Source organism: Phyllobates terribilis, unplaced genomic scaffold (genome assembly GCF_046119375.1).
Source record: "Phyllobates terribilis strain yellow unplaced genomic scaffold, ASM4611937v1 Scaffold_2__4_contigs__length_985480577, whole genome shotgun sequence".
NCBI lineage: Eukaryota > Metazoa > Chordata > Amphibia > Anura > Dendrobatidae > Phyllobates > Phyllobates terribilis.
The window spans coordinates 102004031-102026108 of NW_027362762.1; the positions used below are offsets into that span (position 1 = coordinate 102004031).

Here is a 22078-nt window from a genome sequence, read left to right on the forward strand (position 1 = left end):
GAAGGCAGAGGAGAAGGAGCAACAGCAGGTGGAAGTGGAGGAGGACATAGACTTGGTTTAGGAGGGGACGAGGCAGAGACAGTCAGAGTGAAAATGATGATGGCTACAACACTGGCTATGACAACCAGCATCACAGTGGAGTTACGATAATGAAAGAATGGGACCTCAGGTCATGCTAGTGGGAATAGCGAGCTGTATGCTGCAATGCTTGTGGGAGGACAGACGTATTGCTAACATGAAACAAAATGTTGACTATTGGATAGCCACGCTTTTAGACGCTAACTATAAAATCAAAATGCAGAAATTTTACCAGCATAAGAAAGGGAGTCTGAATTAGCTTCCTTCCAGGATAATATCTGCTACCTGCTCTGCAGGGCTTTCACCAAGCAAATGCTACTGTCTGCACTACAGTCCAGCAGACCCCACTGTGATCCATGCAGTCACTACACAGCTATGCCAGCCTCACACCACCTGACTTCCCACTTTGTGTGCTAGACTGTACTGCTGCTGTTGCTGGCACTAAACTGCCAAGCATCTCCTTGATTGTCCTAACTTTCTGCCATGCTGCTACTGCTGCAGCCATTGCACAGTCATGCTAGTCACACATATCCTGACTTCCCACTGTTTTATAATGTAAGGCCACGGCCCCACTATCAGTATTCGGTCAGTATTTTTTCTCAGGAGTGGAAGCCAAAACCAGGAGTGGGTGATAAATGCAGAGTTGGTGACTTGTTTCTATTATGCCTGTTCTCTGATTGTTCCTCACCTGTTTTGGTTCCCACTTTTGAGAAAAAATACTGACCGAATACTGACCAAGTACTGATAGTGGGGCTGTGGCCTTAGACAGTAATACTGATGTTGGGAAATTTACTCTCATGTTTTTGCATCTTCAAGAAACCGCTCTCAAAATAGGGCTTAGTTTTGAAAAGTGTAGTGACAGCAAGTCATAACTTCAATTTTTACAGCTGTTTATGCTTTTCTGATGCTAATACATACTAAAGAGCAGTAGGTAGTGATTTTACATTATTGTCAATGTCCAATTAGGGTATGTGCACACTTTCAGCATTTGCAGCAGATTTTTCTGTAGCAAAAAAGCTCAATGTTGATGCATTTTTACTTGCGTTTTTCCCCATTCATTAGAATGGTTAAAAAATGCTGCAAGAACATTGATCGAATTGACATGCTGCAAATGTGAAAAAAACACTTTATAATCAATTAATAATCACCATATGCATATAATAATAATTATTATTATATGCATGTGATTTCAGAAAAAACTTGTCAAAAATGCAACGTGTGAAAAAGCTCATATTGTCAATGCGGACATACAGTATGCAACAATGGGGCATTCATCATTTTGCATTACAAATTGAATGTGACTTTACCCTCATAGACTTCAATCAAAGCCTCGTGCAACTTACGAATTGCGTGCAACCTTTCTGTGGCTGGTTTCCGAATTGGCGCTGTACAACTGTCTAGCGACAGCAAGCAGCGCAACTGTTTTTGGTGGTACAACTTGTCTGAGAACTGCTGTGGTCCTTGATAGCTAGGCAGAGGGGGTTCACAGGCTCCTTTGACGTTTAAAAAAAGACGCCTTATAAGTGGCACAGGTGAGGTCCCAGCAGCTACAATTTACACCTCTCTATATACAAATATATCAGTGCTCTGATATTATCTCCGAATACAGGAATAGGCTGGAAACACCAGACGGTATACATGCTGCATCTTGATGAGCACATGCTAGAAATTATGTCTCTATCTGGCAATGTAATAGCTGCTCCTTTGTAACAATCCCTGCATACAGTAGCAGAAGGAAGCCAAGCTATCCTAGTAGCTGTGGGGTATTTAACTGTCTCCTATGTAATCTTCTATAATAACCAATTAAAGTGCATCGTGTATGACACAACAGCTAAATTATTAATAATCCTACTGGAATGACAGATATGCCTGGCAGCTCTGGAGCTGCAGCTTTACCCAAGTAAAGAGTGAATCCCATCATTGTCATGTATGACACATGATGGGTTACAGAGGCTGGGCTCTAATCCTATCTTCCCTCCTTCCTCCCATTCAATACAACACATCAGATTGCTCTGATTAAGTAAGTGCTGCTTACCCCCAGCATGACACCCCAGCCATAGTCTGCACAGGGACCAGGCTTGTGTGGGAAGAGTTGGGAATAAGACACCCCCTTCTTACAGCTTCTCCTCCCTCTGTCTCCAAGCCTACACCTTCCCCTCCTCCCCAACTCACTCCCTGCTGCTAGCTGCACTATTGTACTGTTAGCCTGGCTCTCAGCTGAAGCCTCTGCTCCCTTGGACTTTTCTTGGGCTCATTCAGGCACTTATGGTCACCTTGACTTCTTCAGATCCATAAGGATTATACATCCCCTTTTGCTACAAATGACATGCACTGGATAACTAGACAAGACAGAGGAGCTACCTCCTACAGTGGAGACCACCAGACAGACTGTCTGTAGGCACCTTGCATCCATGTAACAGGTAGGCTTCTCCAGACTGCCATCTAGCCCCTACTGATCAGCCACATCCAGCTTATTATTAACTCCTCTGTTTTACCTGAAATTTCATATTTGGATGACCAATTTACATTGTAACCTAAATTATACAGTACATATATGCACAGAGCTTTGTAGTAGGTGCAGCATCCATTTAAGGGATTATTTTTGCCTTTTCTTTGTAATGCATATATGCAATCTGGATTAATTCACTTTAATGTGTGGAATGAAGAGATCCTGGAAGTGATCTGTTTGCTGTCACCTCCCATGGGGAGGTGTAGATATGAGCTGGCAATGCACCTGTTACCTGGAGGTGGAAGATAGACCCAACTTGCATGGTTGATGTGAACTGACTGGCTCCAGCCTTAGTCCTAATAAAGCTTTCTAATAATTGTGGAACTGCAATTCCCAGCATGTGCATAGTCTTGCTAGAATTAATTTATATGCATCACTCCCAGATATTGTCAATCTTTATTTTACAGTGCAGATTTATTCTCCAGCGCTTTTGAATTCAACTTCTAAAATTGTGTGGTTTGCATTGTTACTTTGTATCTCAATAATGATAATATTGAAAACTATTGTTACATTGTTTACAAATACTGTTCAGTCTGCGGAGGAGATGATGGTAGATCACCTTATGAGACATCTAGCCTGGGAAAGCTTGTTATCTAGACCAGTGAAGTGTGTGGCCAGTAGCCCTCCTGCTGGTTTTGGTGACTTCACTGCTTTTTTGTTGTTGTTTTGTTGCTAAGGGGGCTTTATTTCCTGTTTATCTTGTCCTAGCTTGAAAGTTTACATGGATGAACCTTATTTCCACTTGATCATTACTGAACTGTAAACTCTGCAGGCTTTCATTAACTTTAGATCCATAACCATATGGGGGGGCTTTGCCTCTTGTCCCACCAGTTCTCTACCAACTTGCGACTTTTAGTGTTAGCCATCTTTGGTATTTGTATATTTTATGAAGCATTGATTTATGGCTTTAAACGACTTACTGTATGTAGAAGTAAAAACTCCCTGACAGCACTAGCAGCTAATTCTGGATTAAGTATATCACCCAGCAACCAGTCAGTAATGAATAACTGGCTTATAAATAAATCAAGTAGTGTGCCTTTCCACCCATCCCCTCCCGTGTCATTATACTCCAGGCTAGTTTGCTCTGGCATGATTTTGGTATTTTTGAGTAACCAAGTAAATATTCGTCTGCAGTCTGAGAGTTTATTTAACATTTTATTATAGATGGTATTAAAATTCACTGGCCGGTGTAGACGGCTTCAGTCGGTTTTGCAAACAGAGGGCTTGTTCATCCTGAAGATGATGGAAGTCTTGGATTCGGAATTCTTACACAGTTTTTCCAGTTGCAGTGTGTCTCAAAAGAGTCCACCCTACCTAAAATTATCCTGACAGTCTTAATATTTCCTGATGAAAAGTCGGATGGTATTTCCTTTTAGTAATGGCACTTTTTCACTTTGCTAAGAACAGCAAATACTGTAGCCTTCAGTTGAGAAAAAATATATATATATTTGAGATAAAAATAAATAAATAAATATATAAATTGTGCCTGACATAAAATATTTTCCAGCTTTTGTTTCCCCCTTAAGAATTGCCCCTCAATGTAAAACTTTTCACATGGTGCCACTTAACAATGACATGAAAGCCCATTTTTCTGAGTTCACATTCATTAGGAAGTTGCTGCTCAACTATCTTTCTGCTCTACTGCAGCTTTAACTTTCCAAGGTCCCATGGGATGGGGCTTTCTGCAATTAATAGCACTCCGTAAAGCAGGACCCATTCCCCTGCCCCCCACACCATCTCCACTTGGGTAGAATTTTGTAAAAAGAGCCTTTTCCTAAATGCTGGCTTTGTTTTGTTTTTTAGGGCAAGCAGAGGGCTGCAGTTGGCAACCTTCATGCAGACAATAGCAGAGGGAAAGCAAGACACAAAAGACTTTCAGCAGATGACACTTTGCATCTTGAGACAAGCTTATGTTATAACTTTGTGGCTGAGCTCCTTAGATTGAATTTATCCTGATGCTCACATGGTTGAGAGTATGACGTCACCCTCCAAGGGCTGTGGGAACAGTCCAATAGTGACCTCTCAAGGTATAGACAAAAGTGTCTCAAGGACTCTCTCAGATGGCAGCTGTCACAATGGGACATGCAGTAATAAAGGGGACTCCCAGGATGATCAGGGATCCTTCAAATCATCAAACTTCTTCACTAACCCAAAACAACGACTGAGTCCTAATAATGAAAGGCCCCATTCCATGGTCGGTGTGGGAAACTCCTCAACCTGGAATGCATTGTCTTCTCTGAGGAAGATGGGATCTTTTAAAAAACTTAAGTCATCTGTTTTGCAAGGAATTCAAGCAAAGGAAAACTCTAACATCATAAGTGAATGTAGAAGCGATGTGCAGAAGTGCTTGTCTTCAGAGTGTTTGAGTTCTCAGACCACTTGTCGGTTGCCTATGTCCAAATCTTCTCCTGATCATTGCTATTCAGTGGATGGACTCCAGTCTGATGGATCCGACATGGAGGAGCCAGATAACTCCTTCTTGAGAAGCACTCATAGATCTCGCAGCATTAGACGTGCTTATGGAGCTGGCCGAATCAACTTATTGGACAATGACAAAATGCGTTCAGCTCATAGTCCTCTGAGCTTATCACCTGCTGGAAGGGACCAAAATGTGTGTGAAATTATAGTGAAGGACCTGGAAAGCAACAAAGTCATCTACAGACGAAGTAAAAGCACAGACAACTTGAACTTTCTCAAAAAAAGCTCATTCAAAAGGAAATCTACCTCAAATCTAACAGATGTAAAATCCAACAGCGAAAAGGAGATCCTCCAAAAAAGTACTCTAAACACCTCTGCGGATGCTGATAATCTTGGTGGGACTCCTGAAAGAAGATCAAAGCGATGGAGAAGTCCAATCAGGGCAAAGGACTTTGACAGAGTATTAAAGATAATGAGCAATGTTACAGATGGACAGTGGAAAAAAGATGGCACCAAGGGCAGCTCTCCAACTTCTGAAGAATGCCACCGGAGTAGACCAAACAGTCGTCTACATGACGACTATTCCAGGAGAGTTTCTAGCAGTGCTGACTCTGAAAGGAAGAGGTGTATATATAATCCATATTCCCCATCTTTTGACACAAAGATGCCTCACAATTCCACCAGAACCCATATGAACAATCTTGAAACACATGTGCTGCCTACCAATATAACCATGTCCTCTTCTGCAGGCTTTTCAGAAACGTGTAGTCCATCTCCAACTAGCAGTAGCTTAAGCCAGTTGGCCAGTGAAGTTTTCTATTCAGACTTCGAGGAACATAAACCGATCCCCCATTCTGCTTCAGATTTAGGAATTCCTGGAACACCCATGAGACCGACTGCTCCCAAACCGCAGAGCCCCAGTACTTCTATTGTTTGTACTAACCGCAACAGCACTTTATCATTGAGCTCTATGGAAAGTGATGAAAGGGCTGAGTTATGTGCCATAAAAGTAGACCGAAGTCCGCATTCCTTTAAGGATACCATTAAGCTCACCTATTACGATGATGGTAATGAGGATAGTGGAATCAGCAGCCACTCGCAGCTGAGCCTCAATGTGGTCAATGAAGAAAAGCACGAGGAGGTAAGAACAATTACGGTACTTATATTGTAGCAATAACTCTTGTTCCAGCCAACGGATGTGATGGTGTAAAAGCTCATGCTTAAAAACTTGTGTAGACAACCATCTGCTCCTTCGTTGAAGATCCAGTCTATAACAAAATAGTGCCGGACACATAATGGCAACCAGGCCTCCATTGGTCAATGGGGTCAGTTTGGTACCACTGTTGTCCAGCATCCAGGCGGTCCTACACTCATTCCAATTAATGGAACAGAAATGCTGAAATAACACCACAGATGTGAACAGAGCCTAAGATCAATGGGGTCATATTCTAACTTACCATAAAATGATAGTTTGAATCTCTAGTTTCTACATTTTGAGGCTCTTCGAATCCTTTTCTTCTTAGGATCTGATCACATCTGGGTTACAGACTCCCTCACAAATTTTATTATACCTCCTAGTATAAAATGATTCTGCAATTATTTTTCCAGCAAAAAGAGACTGAATGCTAGAATCCCAAAAGATCCCTTTATAAATCAGTGTGGTCCATTGGACGCTTGGGGTATCTGTCATATGGATGTGATAATGGTTCTCATTATGAATGGAAGCCTCATTGTAAGTGCATAGTCGGCCATATAACTCTGACGAGGATATGCTCGTACTGTCCGCCGGCTCTCCCGACCTGAGTGTGATGGCATGTGTATTCTACTCACCTGTCACGCTCGGGTCGGAAGAGCCGCCGGCCACTCTGAGCATTTTGTTGCGAATTGAGATCCTTGTCCAAGTTATAGGGCCGACTGACTCTTCCCTTATTGTAATATATTAATTCTAGTTGTCACTTTACTAATGCACTTTTTTACTGTTTGTAGAGTTTTTGCTGCACTTTCCATTCTTTTCTGTCTAGGGACTAAAAGGTTTGTCTGTCGATTCCCCTATACACAACGGTTAGCTGTCAGCCAATGGATCGTGTGACCGACGGCTGTCTCTCCTGACTTCCCCATACACAGGGGGAGTGTTTCAGTGTTCTCTATGAGAGAGCCGCTGACAGACTCCTCTTGTAGTGGTTTATCTCCCAGAGAACAAAAGGATCGGCAGTCAGAAATCCAACGTGCCGAATCCTTCTCTCCTCCAACATCATCTGTCGAAGGAGAGTCCGTAGGTCCGCATACATATTAGACTGTCTTCTGATCCCACCAATATTGGCGGGTTTGGCTGACGTTAATCTAATGTGTATGAGGACCTTTAGGAAAACATGGCTGCTTTCTACCCAAAACAGCACCACAGCTGTCCACAGGTTGTGTGTGGTATTACAGCTCAGTTCAATTCATTACAATAGAGCCTGGCTGCAATACCTGCCACAGGCCATTGGCAAGTGTGGGGCTTTATACACGGGAAAAAATACCAATGCAACCCCTTTAAGCTCCTGACATAATACAATATTAGATACTCCACCCTGACATACAGTACAGACCAAAAGTTTGGACACACCTTCTCATTTAAAAATTTTTCTGTATTTTCATGACTTTGAAAATTGTACATTCACACTGAAGGCATCAAAACTATGAATTAACACATGTGGAATTATTATACTTAACAAAAAAGTGTGAAACAACTGAAAATATGTCTTATATTCTAGGTTCTTCAAAGTAGCCACCTTTTGCTTTGATGACTGCTTTGCACACTCTTGGCATTCTCTTGATGAGCTTCAAGAGGTAGTCACCGAAAATGGTTTTCACTTCACAGGTGTGCCCTGTCAGGTTTAATAAGTGGGATTTCTTGCCTTATAAATGGGGTTGGGACCATCATTTGTGTTGTGCAGAAGTCAGGTGGATACACAGTTGATAGTCCTACTGAATAGACTGTTAGAATTAGCATTATGGCAAGAAAAAAGCCGCTAAGTTAAGAAAAATGAGTGGCCATCATTACTTTAAGAAATGAAGGTAAGTCAGTACGAAAAATTGGGCAAACTTTGAAAGTGTCCCCAAGTGCATTTGCAAAAACCATCAAGCGCTACAAGTAAACTGGCACACATGAGGACCGCCCCAGGAAAGGAAGACCAAGAGTCATCTCTGCTTCTGAGGATAAGTTTATCCGAGTCACCAGCCTCAGAAATCGCAGGTTAACAGCAGCTCAGATTAGAGACCAGGTCAATGCCACACAGAGTTCTAGCAGCAGACACATCTCTACAACAACTGTTAAGAAGAGACTTTGTGCAGCAGGCCTTCATGGTAAAATAGCTGCCAGGAAACCACTGCTAAGGACAGGCAACAAGCAGAAGAGACTTGTTTGGGCTAAAAACACAAGGAATGGACATTAGACAAGTGAAAATCTGTGCTTTGGTCTGATGAGTCCAAATTTGAGATCTTTGGGTCCAACCACTGTGTCTTTGTGCAACGCAGAAAAGGTGAACGGATGGACTCTACATGCCTGGTTCCCACCGTGAAGCATGGAGGAGGAGGTGTGATGGTGTGGGGGTGCTTTGCTGGTGACATATTTGGGGATTTATTCAAAATTGAAGGCATACTGAACCAGCATGGCTACCACAGCATCTTGCAGCGGCATGCTATTCCATCCGGTTTGCGTTTAGTTGGACCATCATTTATTTTTCAACAGGACAATGACCTCAAACACACCTCCAGGCTGTGTAAGGGCTATTTGACCAAGCAGGAGAGTGATGGGGTGCTACGCCAGATGACCTGGCCTCCAGAGTCACCAGACCTGAACCCAATCGAGATGGTTTGGGGTGAGCTGGACTGCAGAGTGAAGGCAAAAGGGCCAACAAGTGCTAAGCATCTCTGGGAACTCCTTCAAGATTGTTGGAAGACCATTTCCGGTGACTACCTCTGGAAGCTCATCAAGAGAATGCCAAGAGTGTGCAAAGCAGTCATCAAAGCAAAAGGTGGCTACTTTGAAGAACCTAGAATATAAGGCTGTGTGCCCACGTAGCATTTTTCAAGCGTATATGCTGCGGAATTTCCGCAGCGTAAACGCTTGAAAAACGCATGTATATCCGCACCCCATGGTCCCCAATGGGATTCCGCAAGTTCTATGCACATGCTGCGGATTTTTCCGCAGCGTTCAAAAATCCGCAGCATGTCATTTAATTTTGCGTTTCCGCAAGCGGAATTGCCTTTGTCCAATGCATAAAAAACGCAAGGCAATTCCGCATGTGGAAAACGCGTGATAAACGCGCGAAAAATGCGCGATAAACGCGTGCGGAATTCCGCATGCGTTTTTCCGGGAGAGGACTTGTATTTATGCAGCAGAAATTTTCTGCTTCATAAATGCAACGTGGGCACATAGCCTAAGACATATTTTCAGTAGTTTCACACTTTTTTGTTAAGTATATAATTCCACATGTGTTAATTCATAGTTTTGATGCCTTCAGTGTGAATGTACAATTTTCATAGTCATGAAAATACAGAAAAATCTTTAAATGAGAAGTTGTGTCCAAACTTTTGGTCTGTACTGTATATACAGACACTATGTAAGAGTATTTTGACTTGTTTTGGTATGTGTTGGCTGATGCGGTAACTACATGTTGGGACTTTCTATATAATCCGTTCCATTTTCTTGTGATAAATGAGAAGGTGCCAATATGGGCTCAATACTGACTTCTGCAAACATGGACTCTGCTTTATAGCTGGTGTAGATTCAGACTGTGGTGCACAGGCAGCAGATCAGCCAAAAGTATGAAGAGGCATATACCTGTTATTAATGAGTTTGGTGCATCTTACTCCAGTAAAGTTTTACCCGCAAGACTGGTGTGAGAAGCGCCTGTCTTACTGAAACAGCCCCTTAGAGTTATCATCTCCGACATATGAAGCCATAGAATCTCTGAGCGATCCATCCCTGTACACAGTCTGTATTGTGCAAGAGGCTTTAAAGGGACTCTGTAAGCACAGAATGATTGTTCAAGCCAAGTACAGGCGCTCGGTGCATCCTCAGTGTGACCAAACAGTTAAGTGCACCTTCCCACCTTGTTTTCCATCTATCTCCATCCTTCTCTGGCTCTATAAAGCCAGATCTGTCAAAGAAGAATAGGGGGAATGGAGCTAAAGGGAAAACAAGTAGTTTGGAAGGTGCACTGAAATGTTTGGTCACTCTGAGGGCTCTCCAAGCACTTGTGCTTGGTTTGAACAGTCATTCTGTGCAGATAGTCCCTTTAAATCTATTTCAGACATCAATATACAGACTGTGATTCATGGACTGGCTGAGGATCCCCAGACCTGAACTTGACAATGAACTGTCCAGTTCGGATCAGTAGACCCGCAGCCAGGCCATACATCCCTGTCTGTGCTCTGACGTGATACAAGGTCGTCTGCATCCACGTCTCTGTGTACAGACCATGATTTTTGGATCGGCCGCAGGTGTCCTGACCCAAACTCAACTACTTCATAGGTGTATATGAGACTGTTGAGTTCGGATCAGGAGACCTGCAGACAGAAATCACAGTCCGGACATGGACTGTGACACACGGACATATGAATATATGCTTGGTCAGACCGTATTATCAGACTTTCTTAACAGCTTCTCCCTGGTTACTGGTCATTATTGCCAGCATTGCATTATCTTCCTATTTGGGGCAGTATAAATATTAATTTATACTGATTGCTGGAAAAATTAAGTGTAGCTAGATCTGCTCTAAAAGTGATTAAGACATGAGAACGATCATCTTAGGCTGTGTTCACATGTTCAGTATTTGGTCAGTATTTTACATCAGTCTTTGTTCCACTCCTTGGTTACCAATCAGAGGAAAGTATAATAGAAACTCATCACCACTTCTGTATTTATCACCCACTCCTGGTTTTGGCTTACACATACTGATGTAAAATACTGACCAAATACTCAACGTGTGAACGTGGTCTTATGGCAATAATTCTTTACTTGCCAATATCGGATCGCCTCACAATCAAGATGCTTATTGCTTGGATCTTTTATTGGAATCTATAGGCCAATCACAAAAATCAGTCTTCTGTTTTGGGCTGACATCCTCTTAGCTTGACATGAAGAGTCTCTTTAGTCTACAGAGAAGCGTGCAACCCATCTTGTTTAGATCCTTATCTAATCTCTTGCAGTAGGCTTGTCTCCTACACCATTGTGTAGTCAAAGTTCAGATTGTTTCCTGTTCTGTTTGATTTACAGCTTTACTTATTTACAAATAATGAGAACAAGTCTCCTTATTTCTGCCTTATTTCAGCAGCTGGTGCATATTTTTTGCTTTACTCACGTCATTTAGAAAGAATTACTGTGACAAAGCTGGTGCAGTGCATTAATGTCACATTTAGTTATTCTGTAGCTGTAGCTCCCTCTTGTGGACATAGAGCAGAATTATGCTAAACTATAATCAAGTAATTAGCTTTTTTAAAAAAAATACAAGGAAAGTTTGAAACTATTTACTCTTTTACTGTTTATTAACAGAAAATATATGTTGGCATCAGGTTAAGTCTTGCTAACATTTTCAATAGTTACTGAAAAAATGTATTGGTTCTATATCAATGTTGGAGCACAAGAATATGTAAAAAAAAAAAAAGAGAAGCACATATGAATGTCCTTTCTCACTCATCTTTGCTCTCCGATAATTATGTATATAAAACACTACACACACACACGCACACACGTATGTATATAATACACTATATACACACACACACGTATGTATATAATACACTATACACACACACGTATGTATATAATACACTATATACACACACACACGTATGTATATAATACACTATATATACACACACACACGTATGTATATAATACACTATATACACACACGTATGTATATAATACACTATATATATATATACACACACACACACACGTATGTATATAATACACTATATACACACACACACGCGTATGTATATAATACACTATATACACACACGTCTGTATATAATACACTATATACACACACACGTATGTATATAATACACTATATACACACACACACACACATATGTATATAATACACTATATATACACACACACACACGTATGTATATAATACACTATATATACACACACACGTATGTATATAATACGCTATATACACACACGTATGTATATAATACACTATATATACACACACACACACGTATGTATATAATACACTATATACACACACACACGTATGTATATAATACACTATATACACACACACACGTATGTATATAATACACTATATATACACACACACACGTATGTATATAATAAACTATATACACACACACACAAAATGCTCGGCATAAATTAGTCCACCTCCTTTGAAAAGTAAGATTTTAATCAATATCTCATTGAACACAAGAACAATTTCCAAATTTATTACAAGACAGAGTTTCATAGAACATTTTTAACCCATAACATGAAAGGGAGGTTAATTATCTAACTTTCATTTCAAAATATTCAGTTTTACTCAAATTAGTTGATGAAAAAATGAAAATGCCCCACATCAATAATTACTGCATCTAGTATTTTGTATGAAGTCCATGATTTTTAAGGAAATCATAAAGTTGTCTAAGCATGGAATGAACAAGGAGACATACTGAAGCATTTGCCTTTTTTCCATTCTTCAAGAACAACCTCTTTTAGAGCCTGGATGCTGGATGGAAACCTGTGTCTTCAGAATTCCCCATAGATGTTTGGTTGGATTCAGATCAGGAGACGCTTGATGTTACCCGCACACCGCTAAGTTCAGATAGGGGCGAGACAGGTTACATGAATTCTTTGGATTCCTGGGGGAACCGCTACTCATGGCGACCATAGACCATGTGCTGCAGCTTCTCTCAGGCACACAGGGGTATTGACCCTCAGGCACAGACACGTAGGTTGTTTCACTTGCTGACCAGACACACTTGACAAGAGTCCTCCTAAATGGTAGAACAGTAGCATTTAATAAGAAGCCGCACAGCCAGTGCAAGTTAAGTCTTATGAGCAACAGGCTCCAGCGCCAAACAGTACAGTTTCTTTAGCAGCACAGCAGTTCACAGTCTTCCCAGTAGTACAGGACAGCACAGTTCTAATGCAAAGGCACATTAATGAACACAGCATTCTTTACAGCACAGAGAGATGGAGGCGGGGGGAGGGTTTGCTGAGAGAGATGATCCCTGTGACACCATTTCTTCCAGTCCTTATCTTTCTGCCTGACAATACTCTGCACTGCAAGTTCAGGAACTCTACCTGATCTGTGCTTAGCTTCACTCCTGACTTGAATCCTTTTCACTTACAGGGGCGCTTCTGTGAGATACAGAACACACACACCATCTTTCTATTCGGCTCCAGACAGACAGTAAACAACTTCCCCACAATCCCCCTGGGGCTCTGCTAAAACACTCCCCTTCTCCTGTGACTGTGTTAACCCCTCTAGTTGCTGGATGCTTGTGGCGCACAACACTTCCTGTCTCATGTGCTTGTGTTACTTCTAATAGTTGCTGAATACTTTTAAAGCAACAGCACTACTTCTGCATGTCACACTCTGCAACAACACTACTCCTGCATGTCACACTGGCCACTGAATCACTTTCACCCTGTTCTTCATAAATCTTTGGTTTAATTTGAAGAAAGGCGGTTGCATCACACAATCCCAAAAATATTAGTGACCTTGAGTCAAGGCATCTTATTTGCAGCAGGTCATAACAGCCAGAGGTGCTATACTAAGTACTAAAAATGCTTGTCATGATAGGGGTGAATAATTCTCAGATTATATTAGTTGCATTGTTATTTACATTGATCTTGTTAGATTTATATAATGCAGACAGCAGAAAGTTTGTACATTTTGCTAATAAACCTTTTTGCAATGGGGTGGAATAATTTCTATTGTAACTGTATTTATCTATTCAGGTTAATGGTTGCTTTGTCCAAGTGCTTAAAGATGGAGCTGCCACAGAAACCTTACTGTGCAGGGAATGGAGGATGTGAGCGCTGTACTAAAGAAATAGAGCATGAAAAGTTGATTGCATGTATTGAGAGAGCTCTATACTGCTGCTTTCTGTATAATGGGAAGTACTATACAATTCAGTTTCCTTTGCTTGGCAAGCTATTTTTGGAATGCTCCTGCTTTTAAAGAATATTTCCATTATAGAACCCTAGGATTTGCCTTGACTTCTCTTGATTTTTGGTGCCTGACTGCTTGGACCTCCAACCCCACATAACTGCTGAGAAAAATAAATGACAGCAAAAATTTTGGTGCTCCCTGTCACCTTTTGTGCAGAGAAATAGCAGCTATTCCATTCAAGTGAACAGGGCCATGTTGTAGTTCCCTACCAAGATGGTAGCTGGTATTACTGAAATTTGTTGTACCAGTACTTCATTACCCCTTCACACTCGGGAACATGATGCTGAAAATTTTTCTGCACAGATCAGGATGTATAAGTTTACAATTATGGAAGCCCTCCTCCTCCTCCCATCAATATTTTTACCCTCTTAGTATATTGCAATCGTCATATTATACGTGTACTGACAATTGCTCATTTTGCCTTTCTACTCAGTTAATTCTTCTCTTTTCCATTATGTTCATGACATCACATGAATAAAAACAGACTAGCTCAATCCTTCTAAGCTCTATGTAGAAAGAGTCTCTCTTCCCTTCATGAGTCATCTTTAGAACTACAATTCTACATCACTACAAAGTCCCTAGTGCTATGTAATATGCTGATAGCAATATATTAGGAAGATAAAAACTTTTATGGGAGGAGGAGGGCTTTTTAACCCCTTTATGATGTGGTACACACCATGTCATAACCCCCGGTTCAGCGCGGGTTCCGATGCTGTGCCCGCACTAAACCGGGCACATGTCACCTGATCTATACAGAATCGCGATCCACCCGCGGCTGTTAATTAGTTAAATGCCCCTGTCAATCTGACAGCAGCATTTAACTTGCGCAAACCGGATGCACGCCATTTACACCGCCCATCGGTGACCCCGTCACATGATCGCGGGTCACCGCTGGGTTGGCATGACAACCTGGGGTCTGCAAGAGACCCCTGTGGGTGTCCCTGCCAGATTGCTATCGAGCGCTGCTCAGTGGTAGACACTCATAGCAAGTGAGCAAATCTGCTACATACAAGCGATCTGCTCATAGCCTGTACGTAGCAGATGTATAACGAAAAAAAAAAGGGAAAATTTCAGCCTACCATGCATATGCCATAAGTGTCCACTGGTGCACGGAAATCCTTGGTAGCAAATCCATGGATGAGAAGTAGTAAGAAGTAGATTAGAAAAACTCCAGCACCTTCTCCGTATCCATCACAAGAGATGTAAAGTTAAAACATCCATGTTATTAGTTCCATTAAAAAGGAAACATAGAGGCTACTCAAATGCACATATTTGCAGAGCCCGTAATATAGCCTTTCACAAAACACAAACATCTTTACTGGAGAATAACACGGTATGTAAGAGAAATAAACAACAAGTTACTTTCTCCACAGCTTATAGTACAGACTATCAGGCTATTACAGATTTAATTCGGAAATATGCTTGTATATTACATCAGGACAAAGCACTTCAGAGCATCCTTAGGGAAGGAATTAATTTTGTTGCTAAAAAAATCCCCCAATATAGGAAATTTATGATCTCTAAGTTTTCTGTCCACCAAAAGCCCAAGGTCAGACACATGGCTTCATATTAATGGATCCTATAAGTGTGGAGGCACCCAGTGTAATATTTGCAAATTTATGTTTAAGACCCAGACATTTACTGACAGTGCAGGCAAAATCTATAATATCAAGCACTTTATTAATTGCTCTAGTACATATGTCATTTATCAAGCACTGTGCACATCTTGCAAAAATTTATATGTGGGTTGCACTAGCCGCATGCTCAAAAGACGCATCGCTGAGCATGTTACTGGAGCGACTCCGAATCCTGATGCAGTGAGTCGCTCCATGTCAGGGCTCAGAAAACATTTTGCTGATTTTCACTGTGGTGATCTTTCCACACTAAGGCTATGTGCCCATGTAGCGTTTTTGCGGCCGCGAAAATGCCGTGAAAAAAACGCTTGTAAAACAGTCTGCCATGCAAAGCAATGTGAATTTGGATGTGCTGTGCACATGATGCGCTAATTAGCGCGCCAAATTCGCATTGCATTGCAAAACACAGCATGACCATTTCTACCGAGATTACGCAGCAAATTTGCGGCCATTGAGTAACATTGAAACGCAGCAAACCCGCAGGGATACGTGGATTTGCTGCGTTTCAATTCAATTCAATGGCCGTGAATTTGCGGCGTAATCGCGGTGCGTGTGGTACCTGGGATGAAGAGGAGACTACAACTCCTCTTCATCCCGGCTACCACGCGGTGAAGAAAAGAAATAAAAAAAGTTAAAAATAAAAAAAACCTGTATATTCACCTCTCCGGTTTCCTTCCGGCCGCTTCCTCTCTCCTCGGCGTCCCGTGGTGTACTTGCAGGACCTGTGGTGACGTCATTTAGTCAGCTGATGGTCACGCGACCGCTGACGTCAGCGGTCAGGTGATGGTTGCGTGACCATCAGCTGACTAAATGACATCACCGCAGGTCCTGCCAGTACACCGCGGGACGCCGAGGAGAGAGGACGCCGCCGGGAGAAGACCAGAGAGGTGAGTATACAGGTTTTTTTTTATTTTTAACTTTTTAATTCTTTTTTTTTTACTATAGATGCAGCATTTAAAGCATCTAAGTTGGTCACACAATATGAATCCATGCCGGTTGCATAGATTTATATTGTGTGACCAACTTGTCAAGCACTTTTCCAAGTGATGCTCAAAATCGTTTGGAAAAGTGCTTGAAAAAATGCATGCGAAAACGCTGAAAAAACGCTTCTCTCTGGCAGAAAAAACGCATGTAAATCTGCATGCGTTTTTTTTCTGCCAGAGAGGCAAAAAACGCTCTGCATCAAATCTTGGCACATAGCCTAAGGCTATGTGCCCACGATGCAGAAATGCTCAGGATTTTTTCTCCCTGGCAGAAAAAAACGCATACGGATTGTACATGCGTTTTCCTGCCAGGGACATGCAGATGTGAAGCGTTCTTCACTTGCATTTCCGCATGCGGGTTGTCAAGCGCTTTCCAGGCGATTTTAGCATCACTTGGTAAGTGCTTGTCAACTTGGTCACACTATATAAATCCATGCAAACAGCATGGATTTATATAGTGTGACCCGAGAGAATGTCAAAAAATAAAAAAATAAATGTATACTTACCCTCCGATGGCCCCCGTAGTCTTGATTCCCTCCTTCCCGGCTGCCGGCAGCGGTAGAGTGAAGGACCTGCCGACGTCAGCGTCGTCGCATGACCCGTCACATGACTCTGACGTCCGCAGGTCCTTCATTCCATCGCGAACTGCTGCCAAGCAAGGAGGAGTGCACCGCGGGCCGCCAGAAGGTAAGTATATATTTATTTTTTACTTTATTCTTTTTTTTACACTTTTCTATGGTACCCAGGTCCGGAGGAGAGTCTCTTCTCTAGACCTGGGTACCATTGCACATTAGAAAGCATGGAATACGCATCTACATATACAGTGATGCGTCATCCATGCGTTCTAATGCAAGTCAATGGCGGCGAAAACGCAGCACTTCTGTTAAATAAATGGTTGTGCTGCAGATTTTTCCGCAATGATAATCCGCAGCGGAAATTTCCGCAGCATGTGCACAGCACACGCGGATTATCATTGGGGAAGATGGCAGACCTTCTACCAAGCGTTTTTTAAGCGTTTCTGCAGCGTTTTTGCCGCAGAAAAAAAACGCATCATGGGCACACAGCCTTAAGTTTATTGGTATAGATGAGGTGCCAAGACAAATAGTGGAGGAGATAGAGGTAAGCTTCTCTTAGCCAGAGAAGCCCCTGGATTCTTAAACTTAACTCGCATTCCCAATGGTCTCAATTTTCGCAATGATTTAATGTATATTTTTTGATACTTTTTTCTAATGGTGTACTTAATTTGCCAGCATACCATGCACATAAGTTTAATTTATGCATATTATTGAGTAATTATCCTCAGGAGGATTTTCATTCACTACTCCACCCTATTTTCTCTTTTGTTTTCAGTCTATATATATATATATATATATATATATATATATATATATATATATATATATATATATATATATATATATATATATATATATATATATATATATATATATATATATATATATATATATCTCTTTTAACTACAGCAATGTAACCTATGATTAAGAACCCCTGTTTGGTTCAAAACGCGTAAGGTCTGCCTTACATATGGCGCTTTTTTAATGAAACTAATAAAATGGACGTTTTAACTTTACATCTCTTGTGATGTATATGGAGAAGGTGCTGGAGTTTTTCTAATCTACTTCTTACTGTATGTAGCAGAGCCGATCAGGTAATTGCTGCTTCTAGTCTTCTATAGAAACTATAGAAGCATGCAGAAAGTAAAGAAAATGTTTTTAAAAATATAAAAAAAACAATATATATATATACAGTCATATGAAAAAGTTTGGGCACCCCTATTAATCTTAAGCTTAATGTTTTATAAAAATTGGTGTTTTTGCAACAGCTATTTCAGTTTGATATATGTAATAACTGTTGGACACAGTAATGTTTCTGCCTTGAAATTAGGTTTATTGTAGTAACAGAAAATGTGCAATCTGCATTCAAACAAAATTTGACAGGTGCATAAGTATGGGCACCCTTATCATTTTCTTGTTTTAAATACTCCTACCTACTTTTTACTGACTTACTAAAGCACTTTTTTTGGTTTTGTAACCTCATGGAGCTTTGAACTTTATAGCCAGGTGTATGCAATCATGAGAAAAGCTACTTAAAGTGGCCACTTGCAAGTTGTTCTCCTGTTTGAATCTCCTCTGAAGAGTGGCATCATGTGCTCCTCAAAACAACTGTCAAATGATCTGAAAACAAAGATTATTCAAAATAGTTGTTCAGGGGAAGCATACAAAAAGCTGTCTCAGAGATTTAACCTGTCAGTTTCCACTGTGAGGAACATAGTAAGGAAATGGAAGAACACAGGGACAGTTCTTGTTAAGGCCAGAAGTGGCAGGCCAAGAAAAACATCAGAAAGGCAGAGAAGAAGAATGGTGAGATCAGTCAAGGACAATCCTCAGACCACCTCCAGAGAGCTGCAGCATCAACTTGCTGCAGATGGTGTCACTGTGCATCGGTCAACTATACAAGGCACTTTGCACAAGGAGAAGCTGTATGGGAGAGTGATGCGAAAGAAGCCGTTTCTGCAAGCACGCCACAAACAGAGTTGGCTGAGGTATGCAAAAGCACATTTGGAGAAGCCAATTTCTTTTTGGAAGAAGGTCCTGTGGACTGATGAAATCAAGATTGAGTTATTTGGTCATACAAAAAGGCGTTATGCATGGTGGCAAAAAAAACACAGCATTCCAAGAAAAACACTTGCTACCCACAGTAAAATTTGGTGGAGGTTCCATCATGCTTTGGGGCTGTGTGGTCAATGCTGGCACTGGGAATCTTGTTAAAGTTGAGGGACGCATGGATTCCACTCAGTATCAGCAGATTCTTGACAATAGTGTTCAAGAATCAGTGGTAAATATGAAGTTACAAAGTGGATGGATCTTTCAGCAAGACAATGATCCAAAACACCGCTCCAAATCTACTCAGGCATTCATGCAGAGGAACAACTACAATGTTCTGGAATGGCCATCCCAGTCCCCAGACCTGAATATCATTGAACATCTGTGGGATCATTTGAAGAGGGCTGTCCATGCTCGGCGACCATCAAACTTAACTGAACTGGAATTGTTTTGTAAAGAGGAATGGTCAAAAATACCTTCATCCAGGATCCAGGAAATCATTAAAAGCTACAGGAAGCGACTAGAGGCTGTTATTTTTGCAAAAGGAGGATCTGCTAAATATTAATGTCACTTTTCTGGTGAGGTGCCCATACTTATGCACCTGTCAAATTTAGTTTGAATGCAGATTGCACATTTTCTGTTAGTACAATGAACCTCATTTCAAGGCAGAAACATTACTGTGTCCAACAGTTATTACATATATCAAACTGAAATAGCTGTTGCAAAAACACCAATTTTTATAGAACATTAAGCTTAAGATTAATAGGGGTGCCCAAACTTTTTCATATGACTGTGTATATATATATATATATATATATATATATATATATATATATATATATATATACATATACATATACATATATATATAAAGTTTAAATCACCCCCCTTCGCCTCATTCAAAATAAAACAATGAAAAAAAAACCCCACATACACATATTTGGTATCGCCGCATTCAGAATCACCCGATCTATAAATATAAAAAAAGAATTACTGTAATCCGATCGGTAAACGTCGTAGCGAGAAAAAAACTCTAAATGCCGCAACATTGCAATAAAATGCAATAATGGGCAATCAAAACATCGGATCTACCCCAAAATGGTATCAATAAAAACCGTCAGTTCGGCGCGCAAAAAATAAGTCCTCACCCAGCCCCAGGTCCTGAAAAATGGAGACGCTACGGGTCTTGGAAAATGGCGTCATTTTTTTTTTTTTTTCTTTAGCAAACTTAGGATTTTTTTTTTCACCACTTAAATAAAAAAGGAACCTATACATGTTTGGTGTCTAGGAACTCGTAATGACCTGGAGAATAATAATGGCAGGTCAGTTTTAACATTCAGTGAACGTGGTAAAAAAAAATTGTGGAATTGCACTTTTTTTTTGCAATTTCACCGCACTTGGAATTTTTTCCCCGTTTTCCAGTATACGGTATGGTAAAACCAGTGGTGCCATTCAAAAGTACAACTTGTCCCACAACAAAATGAGCCCTCACACTGCCAAATTCACCGAAAAATAAAAAAGTTATGGCTCTGGGAACAAGGGGAGCAAAAAACAAAAACGCAAAAACGAAAAATGCTCCGATCATGAAGGGGCTAAAGGGAATCTGATAGCAGGAGTTACCCCTATTAACTACTAACTGCATTATAGTTGTCATTTAACACTGATTTATAGCAACCCTAATGTTTAGACAAAGCTTCCAGCATAATCGTAAAATCAGCTTTTTAATATTGTGGCGCCACATATTAGCTGGACTAGTTCAAGAGCTGTGCGGACCAGTCCGGCCCTCCAAGCTGATATTCTGCCCATAGAGCGGTGATTAATGTCTCTGTCGTCCTTTGCCCGCCTCCTGCATGATCCCTAAATCCAGCAAATGTGCGGATCCAGCAGTGACTTGGGGTTTGTACAAGAATTTCTACCTATGTGCCACTGCCCTGGCATGAAGCTGTGCATGACCGAAGTCTGACAGACTGATCTATTCCCTGTGTTAGATAACGGCATATGTATTAAATATATGTATTTTTATATTTTTGGCAATGTTGATGTTGTTGTTTTTTTTTTTTTTTTTTTTTTTTTTAGCAAGTCACAATTTATTAAAAATCTTGAAACTTTCACACTGGCCACTGAGGCACTTTTATACTCCTACTTTCTAATGTTTCAGGAAACAACACATGTACAGAGCCACAAATGTCAGATCCTGACCCTATCTTCTGTATTGAAGTGTCAAATGAGCATGTGCAAAGGTCATTGTGAAGGGAGGGGAACAGGATCAGCTGTGACTCCCCATGCACGGGCGCAACAACCGCGGTCGCAGAGGCCGCAACAGGGTCCATGAGGGTGGGTGGCCCGCCTTGGACGTACCTTAGGCCGAAGTGTATTGTGGGTCGCAGACGCGTCGGGACCGTGCACGGCAATACTCTGCCAGCCAATCAGAGGCCCGTATCTGACTTCAACATGCATGTGACTGAGGGCACATGGCAGTGACGTCATGCACGCCCATCGCTTGCACCCTTAACTCAGTTGCCGGCTTCAGAAGAGGATGCCACGTGGCGGGGGAGCGTAGGGAAGGTGAGTATCATTTGTTTTGTTTTTTTCTATGCATTGAAGAACAGCGGCAGAATGGGACATATACCAGGAAGGGATCCAGGATAAGGGA

At 41.2% G+C, this 22078-nt stretch overlaps 1 protein-coding gene across 2 annotated transcripts in view; it reads left to right on the forward strand.

Moving 5' to 3' along the window:
- Positions 1-2239: 2239 nt before the first annotated feature.
- The window catches only part of SPATA13 (spermatogenesis associated 13), a 98220-nt gene continuing 78381 nt past the window's right edge, over positions 2240-22078 (forward strand). For both annotated transcript variants that reach the window (XM_073662444.1, XM_073662445.1), the window contains exons 1-2: positions 2240-2498; positions 4391-6146. In XM_073662444.1, the coding sequence (XP_073518545.1) occupies positions 4551-6146 (1596 nt within the window). In that variant the 5' untranslated portion in view covers positions 2240-2498; positions 4391-4550. The remainder of the gene's footprint in view (positions 2499-4390; positions 6147-22078) is intronic.